This window comes from Bos indicus, chromosome 11 (assembly GCF_029378745.1).
Source record: "Bos indicus isolate NIAB-ARS_2022 breed Sahiwal x Tharparkar chromosome 11, NIAB-ARS_B.indTharparkar_mat_pri_1.0, whole genome shotgun sequence".
Lineage (NCBI taxonomy): Eukaryota > Metazoa > Chordata > Mammalia > Artiodactyla > Bovidae > Bos > Bos indicus.
Window position 1 is genome coordinate 72,667,421 of NC_091770.1, and position 24,810 is coordinate 72,692,230.

General features: G+C 49.8%; 2 protein-coding genes across 2 annotated transcripts in view; one reads left to right on the forward strand and one right to left on the reverse strand.

The window, feature by feature from the left end:
• The window catches only part of KCNK3 (potassium two pore domain channel subfamily K member 3), a 38,912-nt gene extending 29,403 nt beyond the window's left edge, over positions 1-9,509 (reverse strand). The window contains exon 1 of the mRNA XM_019969502.2: positions 9,174-9,509. Within this exon, the coding sequence (XP_019825061.2) occupies positions 9,174-9,456 (283 nt within the window). The 5' untranslated portion in view covers positions 9,457-9,509. The remainder of the gene's footprint in view (positions 1-9,173) is intronic.
• CIB4 (calcium and integrin binding family member 4) overlaps positions 9,316-24,810 on the forward strand; it is a 103,789-nt gene continuing 88,294 nt past the window's right edge. Inside the window, exon 1 of the mRNA XM_070798992.1 lies at positions 9,316-9,402. The gene's annotated coding sequence lies outside the window, so the exon portion shown is untranslated. The remainder of the gene's footprint in view (positions 9,403-24,810) is intronic.

Sequence of the window (24,810 nt, forward strand, 5' to 3'; positions counted from 1 at the left end):
GGGCTGAAGTCAGACAATCAGGATTCAGGTAATGAATCCCAGGATTCATTACCCTCTGGTTCAGCTCGTTCAATTGAGGTGACCCACTGGTTCAACTGGCATGATGGAGGTACCTGGTGGTTCAATTAGGATCAAAGGGGCATCCCATCCTGATCCCTGGTCAGGATCCAGTGGGAGAACACAGGTTGGGTCTGTCACTTCTTTCCTGCAGTGCCCGTCAAATCAAGTCCGCCTGCAAGAGTCCAGAACTCGGCCCCCTCTAAGACTGCTTCCCTACACCTTCCCCAGGGCACACTTATGATCCCAGCCTGTTGCATGCTTCTTCCTTACCCTGGAACTCTCTCACTGACAGTCTTCACCTGCTAGAGTTCTCATTCTTCATTCAAGCCTTCTTCAAGTACTACCTGCTCCAGGAAGCCTTCTGAGGTTCTTGTTCTGAGTCTCTCCACTAGCATTTGAGCTTCTATGGTGGCTCAGTGATTAAAAAAAAAAAAAAGTCTGCCTGCCAGTGTGGGAGATATGGGTTTGATCCCTGGACCAAGAGGATCCCCATATATAACCATTCATCTTGTGGTTTCAGAATTCCACTGGACCAGGGGCTCCTTGGGGAAGGACCTGGATCTAGTTTTCTATTCTCTTGTGCTGTGTACTTAGTAGCTCAGTCATGTCTGACTCTTTGTGATCCCATGGACTGTAGCCTGCCAGAATTCCTGCTGGAATTCAGTCCATGGAATTCTCCAGACAAGAATATTGAAGTGAGTAGCTATTCCCTTCTCCAGGGGATCTTTCCTGATCCAGGGATCAAACCCGGGTCTCCTGCATTGCAGGTGGATTATTTACTGTCTGAACCACCAGGGAAGCCCTTCTGTTCTCTTAGAGCCTGGTATAGTGTCTGATAGAAGATCTCAGGAGATCTCAACAATTTTTAGTAAACTAAAAATGAAGTTTGGTAAACCTAAAATGAAGGCTAAAGTCAGTGTCGTTTGGAAGGTGATCCAGAGGGTCTGGGAGTCCCTAGGACATGATGAGTCCCATTTTGGGTTCTCTAAGTCTCCAGGCTGCCCCTTTGAAGATCAAGAATCAAAGCATCTCAGAGTTGGCAAGAACCTTAAAAGTCACTAATTGCAGCTCCCAGAGTGATAAATGGGAGGTATATGATGATCTTTCTGATGAGTCAACTTGGCTAAGATTCTGAGCTTTTCAATCAAGTACTGATCCAGAGGTTGCTCTGAAGGTGTTTTGTAGATGTGATTAAAGTCCATAATCAGTTGACTTAAGGGAGATTATCCTAGATTACTGGGTGGACCTGAATCAATCAGTTGAAATTCCATAAAAGGTGACGAAGACTCTCCTGAAGAAGAAACTCTGCCTGTGAACGGTAGCTTCAGCCCAAGCTGGATGGAGTTCCAGCCTGTCCTTCCAATGTCCTGCTCTATGGATTTCATTCGCCTAGCCCGCCACTACCACTGTGCAATCCAGTTCCTTGCAATCCTTCTCTTAATATATAACCCCTGTTGCTTGTGTTTCTCTTACTGATCCCTGACTGCTATAGGTGACCCTGAAGCTGCTTCTGGGGTGAATCATAGCCCTGCCCCAGCCTCAGAGGAGAGACTACCAGCTCTGAGACCATTGACTCTGACATTCCAGGATCAGATTCCTAAGGATTTTTCCAGTCCTACACAACCTTGTTCTTAAAACCACAGTCCCTAACTCATGGCTAACCTCAGAAGTCAGGTCTCCAGGTTATTTAGATCCTTGCTACTCAAAGCATAGACTGTGGGTCAAGAGCATCAGCAGTCCTTTGGGGGCCTTGTGAGAATTGTAGACTCAGACCCCACTCCAGACCTATTGGTTCAGAATCTGCATTTAAACAAGGTCAACCCAGTTATCAAAGAAGACCATTGGGGAAGTATTAACCTAGATAATTCTGAATTGCTGAGCAAGCCTTCTCCATTTTCCCCTGGGGAACAGTTGTTCTGTACAGATGGGGAGACCAAGGCCCACCAGGGTCATGCCTGTGTCTCCCATGAGTAGGAGGGTAGCGGGGAGAGAGAGAGAGGGAGAGAAGAATTTGTCTAAAGAGAGAGAAAGAACATAGTTTCTACTCCCAGGCCAGGCTCCTGCCTTGTATTCCCTGCATCCACATGATTCCCTCATGAAGGCATCCTTGTGTGTCACTGGAGGACGTGGGAGTGGGAAGCAGGGGTGGTAAGGAGCCACTCTGGTGAAGGGGAAGCTTGGGATGTTGGCCCCGCTTGGTAGGAATCCCAGGGGCCACAGGCCAGCTCTGGAAATGGGACAGTAAAGGCATGCCTGCAGCAGCAGCAGTGTGGGATGGCTCCAGATGAGGGGCAGGTCTCCTGAGCCACCTGGGAGCCGCCTGAGTATGGGCAGTTTCTGGACAACGGGGAAGTGTGGACAGACTGGGAGCCAGTCACATCAGTTGGGCCAGTGACTACTCTTTCGACAGCCACAAAAAGCCATTTGTCATGCACTCTCCAAGGACCAGAGGCTAACAGGGGAATCAGCAGGGGACTCCAGGCAAGCAGGACAGATCGGTTGGCAGCCTGCTTTGTTCTCTGTGAGCCTGGGAAGTGAAGAGAGGGTGAACAACAGGGAAAGAGGTGTCAGGAAACAGGGCTCCCTTCTCCTCCAATCAGAAGTTTAGTTTCCACACTGTTAAATGAGAGACCTAACATTCTGATTTCTCTCTGGGCTAAATGCTCAGTCAGTCCTGAGGTCATGATATCCTGAAGCTGAGGTCACAGCTGAATGCCCTGAGTGACCCTGGTACCCACCCTCCACCATTTGTGAGATTCCTACAGAGAGGAGGGCAGAGGCTCCGTGGGGAGCAGGCAGCTGCATAATTCCATGAAAAGATAGAGCCCTGGGTGTGTAAGCCCTGCTACTGTCATTTTATACTTGTATAATCCTGGGCCAATTTTTGAACCTCTCCAAGCTTTCCTTGATCATAATAGAAGGATAAGGCTTGCCCTAACAGGGTAGTTGTGGGGATATAGGTGGTAAGAAGCACCTTGGAGAGTGCCTGACATGTTACAGACACAGGTCAGTTCCTTGTATCCAGGTGGGGATGGAGTGGGAGGGACGGAGTGCCCATCCTGGGTCTCTGCTAAGGTTTGCCTAAACCCATCACCATCTCAATCAGAGCTGGGTCTCTTCCCTGGCTGCTGGCTGTCGGCAGGGAAATCGTTTTTACTTTTTTTTTTTTATTACAAAATCAACTCACAGATTTACCGTTTGTGCTGCCAGCTGAAAGCTGTTTATGGCAGTGATTTGCACTACATTCATCTGTGCTTGTTTATGTTTTCTTTGAAAATACTTATTGTGTGTGTCCTGTCCACACTATGTATGGCCAGGCCTGTGTCTTCTATTTCTGTCCCATTCTTGCCCACACGCCCTCCATGTCTCCAGCCTCCAACCACGATGTGTGGGAATTGGACTGCAGGAGGAGGCATGATAGCCAGAAGGACCTCTGATCAAATATACCCACTTGGTGAATGAAGAAACTGATGGCCAGAGGGGACCAGCAACTGAGCTTAGTGGAACTGGAACTTTTGTCTCCTTGTTCCAGTCTAGGATGGGGTCTCCTCATTCTCCCTGACTGGTTTGCTGCAGAGTCTGTCTGCTCATAGAAAGGAGCATGGCCCCTGAGCCTGGATATCAGGCAGACTCCAGGCATGAGCAAGGACATGGGAAGCTGGTTTGGGGGAATGGAATTAGGAGGATGAAGGGAAGGATGTGGCAGGTTCTGGTTCCCAGTCCCACTGTCCCCACCTGTTAGGAAGGAGTAGGGGTAGCTGCAGTCATAGTAATCCTTGGGAAACAGAGCAGTTCCCTTCTGTAGGAAAAGGGATCATACACGAGCAATAATATTAATAACACTTACAACTGTAGATACTGTTTATTAAGTATATACTCGGTACCAGGCACTTCCTTTACATTAGCCCATTTAATCCTAGGAGGCTGATATTATTCTCCTGTTTTGTAAATGACAAAACAAGTTCAGAGAGACCAAGTAACTTGTCCAAAGTCACGTAGCTAGTAGCAGGGGGTGGAGGTGGTAAGTGGAGATGGGGGTTGACAGATGAACCCAGGCACCCATGTTCCTACACCACCCCCAGGAAAGGCTGTGCAGTCGAAGCAGTGGGGTGGTCCATGGGCAGGAAGGATGGAAGGACCGACTGACAGCGGACAGCAGAACTGTTTCCAGCTGAGCTAGCCCTCCATCCCCATGGTAAGTCAAGAGAGGTTGGGAATAACCAAGTGAGAGGCAGACAGAATGATGCAGGGGCTTATGAGGAAAACAGGCTGGGGTGATACAGAGATCTTTACTCTGGGCATCCAGAGGGTTGTATCTGCAACTTGCTATGTGAATTTGGGCAAGTCACTCACCTCTATGGGTGTTTGGATGACTGCTAATGTCTCCTTTCACACTTTTATTGAGGACTCTGGGATTTTGGAGGGTGGTAGGTCACTTCTGTATTTTCTTCCTTCTTGGAAAGGTGTAAGAAGTTCAGGTTCTCTCATGAGCCCCCTGCTTGAATTCACAATCTAAGGATTCCCAGGCCATGTGGTGAGCCTTAGGAGCCTGTGTCCTGCTGAGAACAGGCTGGAAGCTGGGGAGAAAGGAGAACAGGTTTTCCATCCTACCTTCACTAGCTAATCAATCACCTGGTCTCTTGTTGTCTTAGAGCCACAAGGATTCCAGGGACCTGCAGTGAGAGAACGGGCACCTGTGAGCCCATAACAGCCTCCAGGAGGGCCTGTGCACACAACTGTGACACGTGGTCTGGGTTGGTCAGGGATCCCAGCACCAGGGAGCAGAGGCTGGCAGTAGCATCCTGGAGCAAGAGGCCCTCTCCTTCTCGGGAGATTTTGCCAGGGGGAAGAGACAAATCTTGGCTGCTTAGCATCCCCAAGATACAAGGCCTGGGCTGGGTTCTTGAAACAGAGAAAAAACTGGCAAAAAATCCAAGGGCATGGAATCAGAGAGGCTCCACTAAATTCATACATTCAAGTCACAAGACCACGGTGAGTCACTGACACCCCGAGCCTTAGGCTCCTCTGCTGAGAAATGGGGATAATAATGCTCATCCTGAAGGGCTGGTGAAAGAATTGAATGAGGGACTGCAAATGAAATATATGTGTGTTAGTCGCTCAGTCGTGTCTGACTCTTTGCGACCCCATGGACTGCAGCCCACCAGGCTCCTCTGTCCATGGGATTTCCCAGGCAAGAATACTGGAGTGGGTTGCCATTTCCTTCTCCAATGAAATGTATACAGCTTGCCAAAGAGGAGTTATTAAGAGATGGCTGCCATTGTTAATGTTGCTGTTGCTGCTGTTAATAATGATAAATAGATAAATAAATAAAGAGGCAGAGTGAGGCTTCCCAGATGGTGCTTGTGGTAAAAGAACTCATCTGCCAATCCAGGAGACACAAGGGACATGGGTTTGATACACGGGTGGGGAAGATCCCCTGGAGGAGGGCATGGCAACCCACTCTGGTATTCTTGTTTGGAGAATCCCATGGACAGGGGAGCCTGGTGGGCTACAGTCCATAGGGTCACAAAGAGTTGGACACGACTGAAGCTTGCCAAAGAGTAGTTAATAAGTGGTGGCTGGCATTATTATTGTTGCTGTTGGTGCTGTAAATAATAATAATATTAACAAAGAAGCAGTCTGCGCAAGTGGGAGGAGTAGGGGCCTTGGAGTCAGTTTTGGCTACCCCACTCCCATCACCTCTTTGGTTTCTTCTCACTAGAAAAAGGGGGTGGCACCAGCTGATCTCAAGGTCCCTTCCTGCTCTGACAGCCTCTGGGCTATGAATAGATGAGGCTGGGGCCCCGGAGGAGTCTAATGACTCAACAGCTAGAGAGGTTAAGCTTTCCCAGAAAAGTGTTTCCGTTTGCGTTTGATGAACTTAGGGCCCAACAAAGGAAGGGTTTCCTGTCTGGAAGACTAGGGATGAAGGAGCTGGAGGAACCCTTGCAGTTCCTGGAGGCTGTGACTAACCAGGTGAATGACTAACTCAGACCCTGCTGACCTTCAACCAATCAGGGCTGCTCATGACCACCCTACGAGCTGGCATCACTAAACATGTCTTGGCCATGCCAGTCCCAGCTGGCTCTGGGTTTCACGGCATATGGAGGCAGAGGAAGCAGCCAAGAAACTGGCAGGGGAAGGAACACTGGGCTTTGAATCAGAAGTCCCAGCTTCTTGCTCTAACTCCACTGCTCACCAGCTGCGTGACTTTGGGGGAGTCCTTTCCCCTTCCTGAGCCTCTATGCCTTCATCTACACTAAGGGATCTAACTACCTGCCCTGGAAACTTCCCTGAGCTATGAAGGCTGAGACTTAAGAGATGAGATGAGAGCACATTGTGAACACTAACACAATGAATGAATGAATGAGAAATTTTGTCGTCATTCTATTCCAGTAGGATTCCTGGTCCCCCAGGAGACCTATTTGGGTCCCCAATGTGATCAAGTGGACACAGACTGCTGCCTTTGGGTTTTGAGTCAAGATCAGTCTGATGTAGGGCCCTTTCCAACCATCTGATCACAGCCCACAGAGAATTTTATTAGACCTGAGCCCATACGGATAGCTTCCAGCCAGGTGGCATAGCCAGAGTGAGAGGTGACAAAAAGCCAGGAATCATTGGGTGGGGCAGAGTGGGCAGTGCCAGTCTGGGGCCCCCACAGAATTAGGGTGGTGCTCTGATGCTCTCTCCTCTTGCCAAGAACCTTATAAATAAATAATCACCACAACCACACTGTCTGCCTCTGCCCCCAGCTTTTAGCATCTTTCTTGGTGAGGACTACAAGCACTTTGGAGAATGGCAGGAACGGGAGAGGAGGAAGGATGATGCCCTCTCATGTCTGCACACCTTAAACCCATCAAGAGCATTCTGTGAGTGTTCCTGTGTATTACTGGGTACTGTGCTGGCACTAAGAGCAAAAAGATGGGAACCACAGGGCCCTACCAACATGGAGGTTAATTACACCTCCTGTGGTTAAAGAGACGAAATACTCCTCCTGAAATGTAAATAGCCATGCAAAGCAGCCTACACTGTGTCACTCAGGTCTTCCTGACAGCAAGTCCTGCAGTCGTCCAGAGCAGTGGCCTGGGATCCTCTGGAAGACTTCAAGGAGGAGGTGGGGTTTGAACTGGACCTGGAAGGTTAGCTTAGACAAGATAAATAGAAGACAGAGGAAAAGGCAAACCATACAGGCACACTTCAGGTATTCTCAGGGGACAGGTGGGCTGCAGTGAAGAGATCATGTCAGTAAGAAGTGAGAAATTAAGTTGGACATAGAAATTGGAGCCAAGCATGAGGTCCTTAAAATTTGGGATAAGGAGCATGGGATTATGGATTGCAGGGGAAGCAGGGGGCCATTGAGGGCTTCTGAGAAGGGAATCAGTATGGTCACAGCTGTGCTTTGGGGAAATTCTTTCTGGTAGCATTATCTTTGTGAGCTTGTCCTGAGGGAGAATGAGGCTGGAGGTAAGGAGGTCAGTGGGAAGTTACTGTGGGGCTGGGGACCAGGGTACTGAGAAAGATGGAGGCATACACCAAGGGTGAGATATATGGAGAGAGAAGGGGGTGATTTAAGGATGTTCAACGCTCCTGAAACCCTGGCAGATGACTGGGAGGTGGGAGAGGGGAAGAAACCCCAAACCAAACCCAGTCTGGTCCTTCCCAGGAAAGCAGGCTCCTCTTTGGGCAGACCAGAGTCTGACCAACCTGCCCCAAATTCCCAGCATCAGCAGGAAGCAGAAGTGCCCCCACTTGGGCCACATTCACTCCTGGGGTCCTTTCCTTCATCTTCCAGAAACCATGTAGCATAGATCCCTGTGGTCTCCAGACAGCAGCGGAATCTCAGGGCAATCCTGCAGTGGACAAACTGCAGGCACAGCGTCCAGTACTGCTTTTTACCCCTCTCCACTCCTGTTGACTCCCAGGAAAACACTGCCATCTTGTTATGGGCCATGCCAAATGGCAATGAGCCCCTGGGAGCTCAGCCAAGGTTAGGAGGGGGACCAGGGAGAGAAGCAGGAATGAGAAAGACAGAGGAAACAGCTCCTGGAAGCATCCCAATGAGCTCTGGGGGAAGGTGGACTGGGAGGAGCCCTTGAGATCATTTCAGCCAACCCCTTGTTGTCTGGAGGTGAACTTGAGACAGGCAGGGGAAGGGACCTGCCCAAGGTCATATAGTGGGAAAAGTGATAGAGCTGAGCTGGAATTGTAGTCTTGGGGGTAGACACGGTGTTCATTCCTGTTTGAACACTTGAACAGCACATCAAGGGCCTCACTGGAGATTCTTTCCTGGATATCCGCTTGTGTGTGTACCTGTGTGTGCACCTGTGCCTATATTGTGAGAGAGCCTGAGTGTGTGTGGCCTCTTACACCATGGTCCGCCCTGGCTGGAAGAAGGGAACTGGGGCCATTCCTATGAGGTGACTGTTTTCCTGGGACAGCAGTAAAGAAGGCAGACAGGGTTGGATCTGGCTTCCAGCACCAGTTCTGCTGCCCTAAGAAAATTAAAGGCACTGGCTGGCAAAGCCTAAACTCCTGGAGCTGGGCACACACCCGTGGACACACACACACACACACCCCAAGCAGTACTCATAGCCACAGTTATGGAGTATTTCAGACACCCGAGTGGCCCGCTGTGCCTCGGAGTGCCAAGTACCTGCACCCAAACGTCTCCCTAGAGCCCCAGCCGGTGTGGACACTCTGGGGTCCGAGATCCCATGTGCAGAAACACGGTGGAGCCCAGCGCTCCCCACCACTCACACTCGGCGCCCTGCTCCAGGGCCCGACCCGGCCACACCCCTCCTCCTCAGCCTCCGCCGGCCGTTCCTGCCCCTCTCACACACTTCAGAGTCCCCTGGGGCCCTCTCGCAGCCTGGCAGGGACAAGTTAGGGCTGGCCCTGCCGGAGAGTCAAGTCCGGAGCCAGGATTCGACGCCTCCCCCGAGCCTTGTCCCCGCGGAGCAGACACGCCAGGCTGAACTCGGGTTTCTGAGAGCGCGGGGTTCTGCGCCTAGACCCTCTCCGGGGGGAATTCCCCAGCCCCAGTCGGCTCCGGACTCGCCCAGAACCTGGCGCCCAGCCCCTTGGTCCCCGCCCCCCGCCCGGCGAGTAGTTACCGATGGTGGTGATGACGGTGATGGCGAAGTAGAAGGAGCCGGCGAAGCGCCACTGCACGCCGGCCTTGTGCGGCTTGAGGCGCAGCACGACGCGCTCGAGCTCCTCGTAGCCGCCCTGGCTGAGGTTGTAGCGCGCTCGCAGCTCCTGCTGCCGCAGCTCCAGCCGCTGCCGCTCGATCATCTCAGGCTCCGACTCGAGCGCGTCGAAGACCGCGGCGCCCACCAGCAGGTAGGTGAAGGTGCACACGATGAGCGCCAGCGTGCGCACGTTCTGCCGCTTCATCGTCCCGCCCGGGCCGCCGCCGGCCCCCCGGCGCCCCCGGCCCGCGCCCCGGCCCCGGCCGCCGCTGCTGCTGCCCCGGAGGCGGCCTGGGGCATGGCTGCGCTCGCCGCTCCGCGCGCCGGGCACCCACTCCGCGCGCCCCGGGGCGGCCGCCGCCAACGCCGCCGCTGCCGCCGCGGAGCTGTCCCTTCAGCACCACCCACCGCCCTCCTCCGCCCGGCCCCGCTCCCGCCCCCCGCCCCCCGCCCGCAGGCCGCCTCCTCCCGCCAGCCCTCCCGCCCAGCCAAATAAGGACTGGGGAGACGCGCCGAGGGAGGGAGGAGGGGGGCTGGCGGAGGGGGAGGGGAGGGGGAGCGAGCGGGAGAGCCACGGAGAGACCGGGCAGGACAGAGAGAGAGAGAGCGCGCGGGCGAGAGGGAAGAGACCCAGAGAAAGATAAGTAGACAGACAAATGCATATAACTACAGAGGAAGAGAGAGGAAAAAGAGGCAGAGGGGGGTGTGACGGACAAGGAGATGAAACCAGAGGGAGGCTCAGAGACACAGAAAAAGAGGAGGCAGGCAGAAAAATACAGAGTGAGAGAGGTACAGAGGGAGAGAAGAGAGGTACAGAGGGAAAGACGGAAACGGAAAGAGCGGCAAATGGGAGAGAGACCTGGATAGCTGGAGATGAACTGATGCCACAGAAAAGGAAAAGGAAGGGAAGGGGAAAGGAACCGGGTAGATCAAGCCCTTACCCCACCCCAGTCCCATCCCTCCACCAAAGTCACAACAGGGATTAGCTGGACTGGACTCCGGGCCTTGCGGTGCTGCCCTCCACTATGTGGATGAGGAAACGGAGACCAGAGAGGTCCGGTGACGTGTGAGGGCACACGGTGAGTTGGCGTCAGCACTTGGACTCAGCCAAGCTTTCCCGCCTCCCAGGCCAGAGGCCCTCCCCTGTGCCAAGCTGCTGGCTGTCTTAGAAACAGAAGGGCACAGCTGTAGACCAGGGCACGCATGGGCCAACACCCAAGGGAAAGCCCTGCTCTCGTGAAATGTGTCCCTCCCTGGGTTAGCACAGCGCCTGGAACTGGATGAGGAAGCACATGCTGGTAGCCTGGGATAGTGGCACCCAGTCCCAGGTGCCCTGTTCCGCTCCCCAGGGGCCTTCAGGGACAGGCTTGACATCTAAGGCCTCTGTCCTGCACCAGCTGACCAGGCTGGGCTCGGGCTGGGCTGCCAGGGATGGCACTGGACACCACCATGGGGCATCCCCACAGAACTGGGATCTAGCTGGAATAGGACAGGTAAGGGGCCCAGAGCAGAAGGTTCCCTGACCACCTGGAGGAGGAGCCAAGAGACCTCCTCCTATGCCTTAGATTTTTCATTTGTCAACATGGTGCAGTGGCGGTGAGGAGCGAAGGATCTGGGACCCGGGCGAGGCGTCACTGCCCCTCTCAGAGTCTCGCTTCCTTATCTCCTCGATGAGGTGTCACAGCAGATGATCCCAAGCCTGCTTAGCTCCAGACAACTCCAGACTTGGATGGGCTGAGTGAGCAGAATGATTGGAATGCAAATTCCGCTGCCAAGGAGGGTCAAAAAGTCTTTCACAGGACCCTGGCATGGGCCACGAGGAGAGACATGGGAGAGGCCCCAGGGCCCTTGACTCAGGGTGGGTTCAGGAGGCAGCCAGCCACAAGCGGGAGTACCATCAACCCACATCCTGGGCTGACTGTCACTGTGGGTCACTCACTACACTGCTTCTCCCAGGAAGGCCACACACCTATCCCTTCCTTCCTCCATTCATTCAACTAGTATGTATCAAGCATCTGCTGTGTATCAGATGAAGCTTGTTACATTCATTATCTCTAGTCTTTACCACAATCCTGAAAGGAAGAAATAGTTCTGTCCATTTTATAGATGAGGAAACTGAGGCCAAAGGCAGTGCAGAGAATCCCCCAAGGGCATGCAGCTGGGAAGAGCCTTCCTTCTGCCTCCCAAGCCCATGTTCTTCTCCATAACTCTTCAAGCCTCATTTTTTCCCCCACTGTAAATGGGATAGCTACTTATACTACCTTTTGAACAGATTGTTGTAAGGGATCAAAGAGGCTGACATGCATGCAAATCAGACAGTATGAGGCTGTATAACTTCTCCCCTAAGACTTGGGTCTCTGACCAGAGCCTGGTAGGAGGGCCCTATTGACTGGACTTTGTCCCCTGCACCTCCCCTCAAAGTTCTTTGGGTTGTATCAGGTTCTTTGATCTGCCACAAACTTTCTGGTCCTGCCCCTTTGGCCCTGAACTCAGCCTATTGCAGAATTTCCCTCTTGGCATCTTCTGGCTCTTTGGAAGAAAAGTACTGCCTTTCCTGGCTTCCCAGGGGTGGAGGCACAAGTTAGGTTCTACGTAACTAACCACCCCAGAAGCCAGTTCCCCCTAAGCCAGTCTAGAGGAGCAAGTGGTTCACCAGGTCTGGTTTTCAGTGTGAAAGGCTAGGTGTCCACGGTCTGTTCACCTCTGGCTGCCAGGCCAGACTGCTGTGCAGAGGAAAGGTGATGTTATAGGGAAAGAGCTTTGGAAAAGGGGAAAAGCTCTCTTTAGGGGCAAGGCATTTATTATTAATTATGATGAAGCTTGTTCTCACAGTACTTCAGAACCGGAAAGACCTTTAGAGATCATCTAGCCCAACCTTCTCATGTTACAGATGAGGAAACTGAGGTCACGTAGTGAGTATGGGGTCCAGGATATCTGTGCCATGGCTGGGGTTTTTCCTGCTACCTCCCATTATGCTTGAGACAGGACTCCTGCCAACAGAGGAACCCAGTGCCCCTGGAGCCCAGGAGGGCAGCCTAGGTCTCCTCCTCCTGCCCTTCCTCCCTTCCCTCTTTTAAGGAGTGGGGACCAGCTAAAGTTTCTGAGTAACCCTCCAGGACCTACAGGCAGGAGTCCCTTGGGCCAGCCCTCGACCTGGGTGTGATTGGGCCTAAGGCCTCAATGCCTAGCCCATTCCCTTCTGTCCAGGACTCCCAAGACTGATCTGTCTGTACCTCCAACCCCCTGACAAATTTGTGCCACCCTCTGCTGAAGGTCAAGTGTCAGAAAGCACCTCTGTCAATCCAGTCTGTTGTAGAGGATAAAAACCGCTCAGCTATGGCTTCTCTACTTTCTTGCATTTTTTTTTTTTCAATCCGTTGGTGACTCTGGTGGAGGAATCTTTGGGCCAGCAAGAGAGATTTTTTAATATCCTTTAAATTTATACTGGTCAGTCTTCTGTACAAGGATTTTCTGAAATCCTGTCCAGTACAGAGAACACAGGGTGGAGAGCTGAGAGACCTGGGCTGGGGTCCTGGCTCTGCCACCTGCTTGCTTGTGGGCCCGTCACTCATCCCAGGGCGTCTGTTTGCACAGCCATAAATGGAGGGGTTTGGATCAGGGCATGTCTGTTCCCTTCATTTATAACGTCCCATGACCTTCCTGGCCTGCTTCTGCTTCCCTAGTTCTTCCCAGAATCAGATGAAAAGAGGGTATAGCCACTGCTTTTAAGACTTTACTTTGTGAGGAAAAGGACAGTCAAAGTTAGGATGAATGGCACAAAATTTAGTTATCATTAGTTGCTGCGTATTATTATATACTAAATATCACACACATACTATTTTCCTTTTTTTTTAAATTGGGGTATAGTTGATTTATAATGTGACAGTTTGCAGGTTTTCACAGCAAAGTGCATCAGTAATACATATACATATAACCACCTTTTTTAGATTCTTTTCTGTTATAGGCTCTTACAGAGTACTGAGTAGAGTTTCCTGTGCTTATTTTCCAGATTTATATTCTACCCCATTCCTAAGCTCTAGGCACATCCAAAGATGCTTTTCTTTTTTAAAAAGGGGGCGTCACCTTATTACTTTTTAAAGTGTAGCATTTATTTATATTTTGGCTGCGCTGTGTCTTAGCTGCGGCACGCGGGCTCTTCGTTGTGGTGTGCGGGTCTCTCTCTAGTGGAGGTATTCAAGCTCAATAGCTGCAGTGTGTGGGTTTAGTTGCCCCACGGCATGTGGGACTTTAGGTGCCTGACCAGGGATCAAACCTGCGTCCCCTGCGTTGGAAGGCAGATTCTTAACCACTGGACCACCAGGGAGGTCCTCCATTTCCAAGTACTTATGTGCTTCACTCTTGGTTCACATGGCTCCGATCAGCTGGGATGCTGGTACCTCCTTGTCCCCTCTATTATCTATCTGTTGAACTCCTATTCAGGCTTCAAGACCCAACTCAAAGGCCATACTCTGAACGAACCGTTCCCCAGTTGCCTCCAGTCAGAACCACTGGCTCCTTTGTGCTTTCGCAGGATCCTATGTAAGCTTCAACTAAGTAGACATTGTCTTCATCTCTGTCTCATTATCTTCCTTGGGGCGGGGGGCGGGGAGTTGTACTCACACTACAACTCCCGGAATGGGAGCACTGTACTTTACACATCAGAGTCTCCCCACATGTGGACTCAGTACGAAGTGAAGGGCTTAAAGCATCCTTGCTTGCTGGGATAGAAACTGGCAGTGAGGCCAGGGACATAGACTGCAGAGTCTATGGGCAGAAAAGCCCGGGTAATCTGCTTCTGTGACTCTTTCCACACTGATATTTCAAAGACTGGAGCGAGCCCTGCCTGGCTTAGAGGAAGAGGATAAAGATAAATTTGAGAGTCTGGAAGCCCCAGGAAGCATGTAGGGAGGGGGCTGAACTGGGAACCCAGGTCCAGGAACTTAGTCCCAGTGATGCCCCCTACTACCAACTAGCTGGCAGACTCGAGAGAGTCACTTTGTCTTTCTGTGCCTCAGTTTCCTTTTCTATAGGATTAAAGTGTTGACTATCTTGAGAAGGCTCTTCCCACTCTGACCTTCTATGATGCTAATGACAGGTCTAGCCCTGTGATTAACAATGCTCATTCTAAAAGGTAGAGAAGGAAATGACAACCCCCTCTAGTATTCTTGCCTGGAGAGTTCCATGGACAGAGGAGCCTGGTAGGCTACAGTCCATGGGGTCGTAAAGATCTGGACATGACTTAGCAACTAACACTTTCACTTTCAAAGGGTTGGGAATGTGGTCTGAAGGATGAGGGGCCCAGAGCCCTCTCTTTCACTTTCTAGACCCCCTTCATTGACCAGTTTGGCTGGAGGACTGTGCAGTGGGTGCTGAGGAAGAGGGAGAAGGGGCAGACCCCTAGTCAGACAAACTGGGGTTCAAATCCTGGTGCTATCAATTACTACCTGGACCAGAGCCTGCCATGAAGTTCTGGCTGGACCAGGCCTAAGCTCTGCAGGGCAGGGATTGATTGGCCTTAGTCCTCTGCATGCTCCACAGTGCTTGGTATAGCCCCTGGCACAGACGGAGCTCTGGAGACACTCCTCCAGCCATCCAAGTGGCCCTGGTGGGGCTAGGTGGGTTGGCAGGGCCTGGAGTCCATGGTCCACTGTAGGAAGGGGTGTCCGGAGCCATCTCAACATCAAGCTGGGGCAGGAGGGTGGAGGAGTGGTGCTGAGAAGGGGGAGGAGGAACCTGGGGACCCAGGAGCAGCGGGAGGTGGCTGACACGGAGAGTTGCCCCAGGGATCCTGGCCCCTGAGGGCAGGTTGATGGGATTCAGGGCACCCAGGGTAGGACCGAGGTGTTTCTTGGTGTGCCTCTGTAGGGAGAGACATGAAGGATTAGTCTGGATTTACAGAGCATTACCAGTCCCAGTGCAGCCGGCTTGCGTTTGTCAAGAAACACTATTTGTTTAACATCTCAAGCCCAAACCAAACACAAAAGGCAGCTGCTCACAGAGGAGAGGCTCTGGGAGCTGTTAGGGGGAGAGTGCTACCCCTGGAGGTGGACACCTGGCTCTGTTCTCAGTCCTGTCCCAGTGGGCTTGGTGGCCAGCTCAGACATAGAGCCGGGTGTCCTGCTTATAGAGTGAGAACCAGCCAGTTTTCATGCCGATGCTGTGGGGACGGGCTTGCTCCCTCAGTTAGCAGAAAGTCTCAGTCCAAAGTCGACACCCACGCACTGGACAGATCCCAGTCTCTGGAGACAACCTTCTTGGTGGTCTCCCTCTTTCACTCAGAATATCACGCAGAGATGAATATCCTCCTGTGTGTCCTTAGGGAATTTCCACTGGGACGCATACTCAGAAGTGTCACGGTGCTTGTGCCCACTGCAGGCCCGAAACACCACCAAGCTGTCCTCTATGTGGCTGTCTTGGTTTTCACCCTCCCCGGCAGTGCATGAGTTGGCCTGCTTAGTCCTCACCGATGCCAGTATGATTCACTTTTCTGTTTTTGCTGCTTGTATGTTTCACTGTTTTGATTTTTTTTTAAACTAATTTCCCCCTTTCTCTCCCTTTCCCTTCTCCTTTTAACATCTCACCTCCCCTACATTACTAGGGTCTTAGGCAGGCCAGCAGGTGATGAGAGAGTGTGATCTGGGAGAAAACCAGCTTCTGTTCTCCAGCCTGGTGTGTGTGTGTGTGTCTAAAGGAGGCTGTGAGCCTGAGACTTTCAATTTCAGGCCTGGTCTCCTTTTCCCTCCTTCTTCTATTTGCCAGCCCTTGTCATTTTCCCCTCCACTCTCATTCTCCTCTCTGTTTGGCCAAGTCTTATAGAACAATTAAAACTAGAGGAAACCTTAGCCTGGACAGTGCTGATAAGGAAACTGAGGCCTGGCAAGGGGATCTGTACCTCCAGACCTCACAGCTTGCCTGGCCAGGGCCGGGACTCGAGCCCAACTCTCCTGACCCGCAAGCCTTTAGCGGCAAGGCAAGTGCCCTAGACTCTCTCCCTTCCCATCGTTAGAATTAAGTCCCCTAAGCCTGTCCTCAGTAGAGATTCTGGAGTGGCCATGACCTGTATCTCTGACAAACCTGAATTCTCTGTTGCTGCTAAGGAAAAAAGTAAGCCTGGAGATCTAGTCAACAGCCTCACAAATCTTAAAATCCTCTTTTGCAGGTTTATGGCTTATGAGAAGCAAGCAGAGGCAGCCTGTTCTCAGCACCAAACACAATAATTATAACAGCACTTGCAATGATTAATCAGCCAGTGACTATTGAGTGGAGTCCGTGAGCATGCATGGCAATGTGTGTGTGTGTGTGTGTGTGTGTGTGTGTTCATCCAGGTGGGGGAGAGGGCAATGGAGGTGACTGTTTCCAGTGAGCACGTTTTAGATGTCAGCCCCAGTGGAGGGGCTGGGTTGCCAACTTGACGCTCCTTGGGTAGAGAGTCATGATCTGCCTGGGGCCGCAGCTGTTTCTCCTGGGAGAGGAGTCCCATTTCCTGTGGTCCTGACTCAGCTGGGCTGAGCTGGGCTCCTCACCGTACTGGGAGAAAGGAACTGATGACCAGAAGCAGGTTCCAGGCTGGTCAGCCAGATTAACGAGAGGCTTTACCTGCAGGATGTATACAGCAAAACCAAGGAACTTGGGATGTTCGTCCTGGAAAAAAGATGCAGAGGACATGTGAGCTGTCACATGGAGGAGGAATTAGCTTTGTTCTGGGTGGCCTAGGAGGGGCCAATGATCTGTGTGGAAATGCTCCAGTGAAAGAGCTTTCGGCTCAAAATAGATGGAACATTCTCTATATCTCTGCAGAAGCAATGGGCTGCCCAGATGTAATGAGCTCCTGGTCAATGAAGGTATGCAGGGATGGTCTGATTTATCCTTTGGGTTCAGAGTTGTTTTTTTTTAATCTTTTTCTCCTTCCAGTTTTTTGAGGTAAAATTGACATATACCACTACGTAAGTGTGAGTTGTACACTATAATGATTTGACTTACATATATCATGAAATGATTACCACATTAAGTGTAGTGAGCATGCATCATCTCATATAGATACAAAATAAAAGAAAAAAAATTTTTTTCCTTGTGATGAGAACTCTTAGGATTTACTCTCTTAACAACTTTTGTATATAACATATAGCAGTGTCCATCATTTATCATGTTGCATACTGTATCCTGGTACTTATTTATCTTGTAACTGAGAATTTGTACCATTTGACTGCCTTCATCTGATACCTCCTCCCTCCACCCCCTGCCTCTGGTAGCCACAAATCTGATCTCTTTTTCTATGATTTTGTTTGTAAAGTATAATTGACCAGTGACACTATGTTAGTTACTGGTGTACAACGGTGATTTTTCTATACATTACAAAATGATCACCACAATAAGTCTAGTTACCATCTGTCACCAAAGATATTACATTATTATGACTATGTTCCACACACTGTACATTTCATACCCATGACTCACTTATTTTGTAACTGGAAGGATGCACGTCTTAATCTTCATCACCTATTTGGGTTTGAGGCTATTTCAGAAGACTCCAAGGAGCTAGTACAGTGCTGGCTCATGGTAGGCCTGCAAGAGATGCTTTGTCACCTGATTGCTGACAGTACTGAGTTTGGGGGCTGGACTAGATGCACTTCGTAGTTCATTCATGGAACATTTCCTCTGTGCCAGGCCCTTTGACACTGCTGGAAAGGCTACAATTCCCTGGCCCCAGGAAGGGTTGGACCTGGGGTTCTTGTTGAGTCTTCACAGCACTGCTTTCTCTCAGCTCCCCTGCCCATCCCCAGCCCAAGTCCCCTCCACATATACCTGCATCATGCAGAGGCCCAACACTTACAGGTAGGAGTAAGGGCCTAGAGGCCCTAGGGCTCCAGCAAGGGAAATGAGCCTCTGGCAGGCTAATTACTGGGGACTGATTCTATTAAGCAGATAGCTCGCTCTAGGCAAAGCAATTACATCTAATCAGCCCCTTGCAGCAGTCCAAAGGGACAGCCGTTTGAGCCAGACACACGCGTGAGTAGGAACATCAAAGCAGCCGGAGGCTCAGGGCTGGGCTTTGTCTCAGGCCAAGGGCTGCTCAGAAAGTGGTCCCCTGGCCCCTTTCGGGGGCTGCCCAGATCTCAGGCTGCTATGTTGCTACAGCTCCACGAAGCAGCCCTGAATGGAGACTCAATGACCCATACTGATACTCGGCTCTGCCACCAAGGACCTGAGTATCACTGGAGAGTTTGCTTCTCTGTCCCAAGACTCAGTTTCCTTATCTGTCAGATGAGAAGGATGGACCAGGAAGGATCTAGTCCAAGTCTGAAACTGGAGTTCATCTCGATATTGATCTGTATATTTAGAAATGTCCTAAGAGGGAAGATCTAACACTGTGTTCTTATTTAAAAAAAAAAATAATAATAATAAATGGATAAAGAGGCAGGAGGAAACTTTTGGAGGTGATGGATATGTTTATAACATAGATTGTCCTGATGGTTTCATAGATGTATGTATACTTATCTCCAAATGCAACAAGTTGTATACATTAAATATGTACAGCTTTTGTGTATGTCAGTAATATCTCAATGAAATGGTTTTAACTAAAAAACAACCCAAAGATGTTAGTCTATCTAGTCTACCTGGTTTGGATTCTAGTCCAGGCTAAAATGAGTTGACCACTAGAAGAGAATTTTTAAAATCCTCAAACATGGAAATATATGCTGCAGGGTCTAATTATTCAGGCTTTCTTTTTTAAAAGCTGAAATAATGTATTTTTTAAATACATTACAAATGCCCTCCTGGAACTTTTTGCCTCTAGAAATTCAATGAAATATGTGTACCCTAAAAACCAGACAAGATTTTTTTGACAGTGAATCTGGCTTCCAGATTCTTTGAGGAAGCTGGGTCATGTCAGTGGGGTAAGGAAAGGGAGAAGAGGTCCCTGGAAGTGAGGGGGTGATAAACAAGATGGAGACAGGAGGGTCCCTGGGCTGACAGCGTCTATTCTATCTGCGCTGGTTCCTTTCCCTGAGGAAGAACTCCCTGAGAGATACCTGGATGCTGTCAGAATGCTGAGGGGGAATTTTTTTTTATGTATTTAAAATTTTTTTTAAATTTTATATTGGCATATAGTTGATTATGCCAGGCTTCCCTGGTGGATCAGATGGTAAAGAATCCACCTGCAATGTGGGAAACCTGGGTTCAGTCCCTGGGTTGGGAAGATGCCCTGGAGGAGGGCATGGAAACCCATTCCGGTATTCTTGCTTGGAGAATCCCCAGGGACAGAGGAGCCTGGTGGGCTACAGTCCACGGGGTCGCACAGAGTTGGCCGACTGACAACTAAGTGCAGCACAGCACGTAGTTGATGGACGATGTGTTAGTTACAGGTGCACAGCAAAGCGATTCAGTTATGCACACACATGGATCTAGTCTGTTTCAAATTATTTTCCCATTTAGGTGATTTCAGAATATTGAGCTGAATTCCCTGTGCTATACAGTAGGTCCTTGTTGGTTATTGCCTGTGCCAATCCCAAACTCCCAATTTATCCCACGATCCTTCCCCTTTGGTAACCATAAGTCCGTATCTGCTTCTGTTTTGTAAATAAGTTCATTTGTATAACTTTTTTTTTTTTAGATTCCACATATAAGTGATATCATATGATATTTGTATTTCTCTGTCTGACTTATTTCACTTAGTATGATAATCTCCAGGTCCATCCATATCACTGCAAATGGCATTATTTCATTCTTTTTAATGGCTGAGTAATATTCCATTGTGTATATAAATCACATCTTCTTGTCCATTCATCTGTCAATAGACATTTAAGTTGTTTCTGTGACTTGGCTATTGTGAATAGTGCTGCTATGAACAGAGGGGTGCTTATATCTTTTTGAACCATGTTTTTATCTGGATATATGCCCAGGAGTGGAATTGCTGTATCATATGGTTCCTATATTTTTAGTTTTTAAAGGAATCGCCATACTGTTCTCCATACTGGCTGTACCAATTTACATTCCCACCAACAGTGTAGAAGAGTTCCCTTTTTTTCCACACTCTCTCCAAGAATGTTGAGGAAGAATTTAAACATCAGTTCCTCCCAGCACTAACATTCTAGGATCCTGGGTTGGTACTAAGCAACTGATGTGATCCAAACTCAACATGTGGGCAGCCTAGTGGGGAGGACCAGGATGCAGGAGAGCTTTGCAGTGACCAGCTGTGAGACCTGGGCAAGCCATGGCCCTTCTTTGAGCCTCAGCTTCCTCCTCTACAGCACAGGAAAATGAGGGCCATTTCCATGTAGGCTCTTTCACATAGTGGTTGGGGGACTCCAAGTGAGATATGAATGTGAAACTGAGAGTAATTAATTAATTCTATTAAAAGGTGAGAATGTAAACCAAGAAGCTTCTGTATACCAAAGGAAACTATCAGTAAAATGAAAAGGCAACCTATGAAATAAGAGAAGATATTTGCAAATATTTGCAGAGATATTTGCATATATCTGGTAAGGGGTTAATGTCCAAAATATATAAAAAGCACACAACTCAATAGAAAAAGGCTAAAGCATTCAGTTAAAATATGGGCAGAGGATCTGAATAGACATTTTTTCCAAAGGAGGTATACAAAGAACCAGCAAGTACATGAGAAGATGTTTAACATCACTAATCACCAGGGAAACTCAAATCAAACCCTTAATGAGCTACCACCTCACACCTGCTAGAATGACTATTATCCAAAAGACAAGAGATGACAAGTGATGATAAGAATGTAGAGAAAAGGGAACTCTCTTGCACCGCTGGTGGGAATGTAAATTGGTGCAGCCATTATGGAAAAAACAGTATGGAGGTGCCTCAAAAACATTAAAATAGAACTTCCATGTGATGCAGCAATTCTACTTCTGCATATTAATCTTGAGGAAATAGAATCATTATCTCAAACAGTATCTGCACCCCCACTTTCATTGTAGCATTATTTACAACAGCCAAAATTTGGAAACAACCTAAGCATCCATCAGTGGATAAATGGATAAAGAAAATGTGGTATATATACAATATAAAAAAGATATAAAATAGAAGAAAATTCTGCCATTTACAGTAATTTAGATAGACCATGAGGGCATTATGCTAAGTGCAATAAGCCAGACAGTGAAATGCAAATACCATATGACCTCACTTTTATGTAGAATCTTACAATAACTGAACTCACAAGTACAGAGAGCAGATTGGTGTTTATCCAAGGCAGTGGGTGGCACGTAGGCTCAGTGGGTGAAATGGTCAGAGGGTAGAAACTTCCAGTTGTAACATGAGTCCTGGGGGTATAATGTACATCATGGTGACTATAGTTAACAACCCTCTAATGTGGATTTGGAAGTTGTTAAGCGAGGAGATCTTAAAAGTTCTCATAACAAGGAAAAAAATTATAAGTATGTGTGGTGGATGGATGTCAACTAAACTTACTGTGGCAATCATTTAATAATATATACATACATCAAATCATTAGATGTAATATATATATGTCAATTATATCTCAATTTAAAAAAAGAAAAAAGATAAGAATGTTATTATTAACAACAGCTGGAACCCAGGTCTCCCTCTCTAATCCGGCCCTTCTCTCTGTTTTGATTTTCATGACTGTAGCTTGAGAGCAGGATGGCCTTGCTGGAGCAGACCGTGGGGACCACCTGACTTCCAGCTTTCCCTAGCCTGGGTGATCTCGGATGGCCAGTGCCCATGTAATCAGACCAAAGCCTTGGTCTGTCATTGAAAAGAAGTCTTGGCACTGACGCAACCAGTGGCCTTGCTGGGCCAAGCATAGCCTTTGGGTGTTTGTTGCGGGGAGGAGAAACAGCCTTGATTCAGATGTGGCTTGAGGACAGCTGGTTTCCCTGGATCAGACTGGCAGGAAAGAGGAGGGAGGTGGGATTTAGGGGGTGGGGGCACCAAGCTGTCCTGGACTGACCTGCTCATCAGCACCCCCATTAGTCACTTGCCAGGAGGGAGGCTACAAGGAAGAACCATGTTATTCCCCATATTATTCTGAGAATGGTGGGAAGGAAGGCTGGACTGGAAGGCTGTTGGAAAGCCTGGAGTGGCAGCCTAAGAAATCTGCATGGCTGGATGGAGGCAGAGGAGGAATGTGACGCGTGCTGGGGCAGGGTTATTCCCTGAAGAGATCACAGCCCTCAGAGCCAAGCCTGCATCCCTCGGTGTGGGCTCCTGTCTTGTGTGATCTTCCCAGTCTGCCTCTCTGGTCTCATCCCCCTTGCTCTGCTTAGGGCTCTTTGCACCAGCCATTCTGTAATCTTCACAGTCCCTCCAAATGTTTCAGGCTCTTTCTTCCCTTTCTGCCGGAAATGCACATTGTGCCAGCTATAGATATGATCATACTTAATGTTGCCCTTGGAGTGGCAGCATTCCCATTTTACAGATGAAAAAACTGAGGCTCACAACAAAGCAAATGGGCTAAGCTCTTACAGGTAAATAGACAACAGATTCAGTATTCAACCCAGATCAGTTTGACTCCAAATTCTGTGCTTTCCCTCTTTTGCCACACTCCCTCGCCAGAAAACGATTGAGTGAAGAGCTAGGCAGCAACAGGGCAATAGAACAAAAGGTGCTATCTACACAGAGACTGGCCCATGGCTGGAGCTTACAAATACTGTTTGAGTGAATGAATGAGGAGCTCGGAGAGGAAGGCTGTAGGCGGGGCCAGGACTCAGCACCTGGGCTTGTCCCTGGTGGGACAGATGCTTGACTTTGAGTAGGAAACAGGGCAGAACTGTGGATGAAGCCAAGCGGCACCAGCTTGCCAAGGAGCTGGGAGAAAAAAACGGCCATGAACGAGCTGGACTCGGTGACCGATCCCAGATGGAGAGGAAAGAGGAGGCCAAGTTGTCCATGGCCCAACCTTAGCATGGTGCCCCAGCACCCAGTCCAGGCAGGGGCTTAGAAGGGTCTCCACAGCTATGCACATATTGAAGGATGCCTTTGAGGCTTTGATCTAGGTGTCTGGGAGAACAGCCACGTCTCCAGCGCATGGAACAATCTGAAGGGGAAGGGACCATCCCACCCCTGGGTGGAGGTTGGTCCTGGTACTGGGTCACAGTGGGCAGGCACAGGTGGGTTCCTGGGCTCTGCGCTGTGTGGATGTCAGGTGACACAGAGATGGCATCGTCCGGTGATCCATGGAAACCACAGCACGTCAGGGAGCTGCAGATCAGCGAGGAGGCAGCGCTTAGGTGGAAGGGCACCGAGACGTCAGGGAGATGGAAAAAGTGATGTCGTTAAGGAACAATGTGGCCAAAGGAATGAGCTGTAATTTGCTGGATCCAAAAGGACAAACGAGAAAACGGCTGCCAGAGGCCCAGGAGTGTCTGATGATGGCCTGACACGGTCCTGGGGGAGGGACTGAGCCCCAGCCCAAGGCCAGAAGGGAGTCACCCCATAAGCTCTGTGGACCTTTTCTGTCCCCCTAATACCTTGCCAAGCAAACCCTCCAGTCTATTAATAAAGGCTTGATGAATTGAGTCAGGACAAACCTCCTGGCCAAAGAACTCTACCCTCTTTGAATGGAGTGGATCTAAGGAGGCAGCTATGAGGAAGAGGAGAGACCATAGGTTCTTTTTGTTGTTGTTGTTAAATAATTTTTATTTAGTTTTGGCTGTGCAGGGTCTTCGTTGCTGCATGCAGCTTTCTCTAGTTGCGGCCAGTGGGGCTGCTCTCTAGTTGTGAGGGCTTCTTGTTGCAGTGGCTTCTCTTGTGGAGCAGGGGCTCGAGAGCACAGGTTCAGTAGTTGTGGTGCACGGGCTCAGTTGCCATGAAGCATGTGGGATCCTCCCAGACCAGGGCTCGAACAAGTGTCTCCTGCAGTACCAGGCAGATTCTTAACCACTGGGCCACCAGGGAAGTCCAAGAGCATAGGTTCTGAGGTCAGCATGCCTGAGTGGGTTTCTACTTTTTTACTCTAGTCAAGTTGAGAACCTAATTCGCCTTGGGTGGGGCTCCAGCTCACCTGCTACACTGTGGGGCCCAGTCTTCCACAGAAGGGTGTTCTCTCCTGCAAGTCTGGGGCCAGGGAACTTCAGGGTCTGATGGACTGGGATTCCAAGAGGTGACTGACCTCCAGGGACTTCACTGGGCCGTACGAATGGCCACACCAAGGCCTCTGTCCACCCATCAATGGTGAACCCAGACATATGCTCTCCTGTTTGCCCCAAAACTCAGTTTGAAGAGCATATCCAGTATACGTGCGGTCCCATTGTCATCTCCATTTTTTCAAGGAAGCAGGATATCTCCAAGATCCACCTAGATGGTAAGTGGGGGAAGTGGGACTCCTGGGTGGCCCCCCACAAGACAGTACTATCTGTACATCTTCCTTCTCTCTCTGCACACACCTGTAAAGTCTCCCCCAGGGCCTGTCATTGTCCTCAGCTGCCAGGTCAGTTCTCCTGAACTCCTTCAACAATAAGTCCCACTTCTTATCTCCTGTATCTGAGCCCTTTCACTCCCAGGCTGGACCAATCTCCAAAAGATTGGGAGAGGGCTACAGAAAGGGAAGCCCGACACCCCTGTATGGAGAGGGAAACAC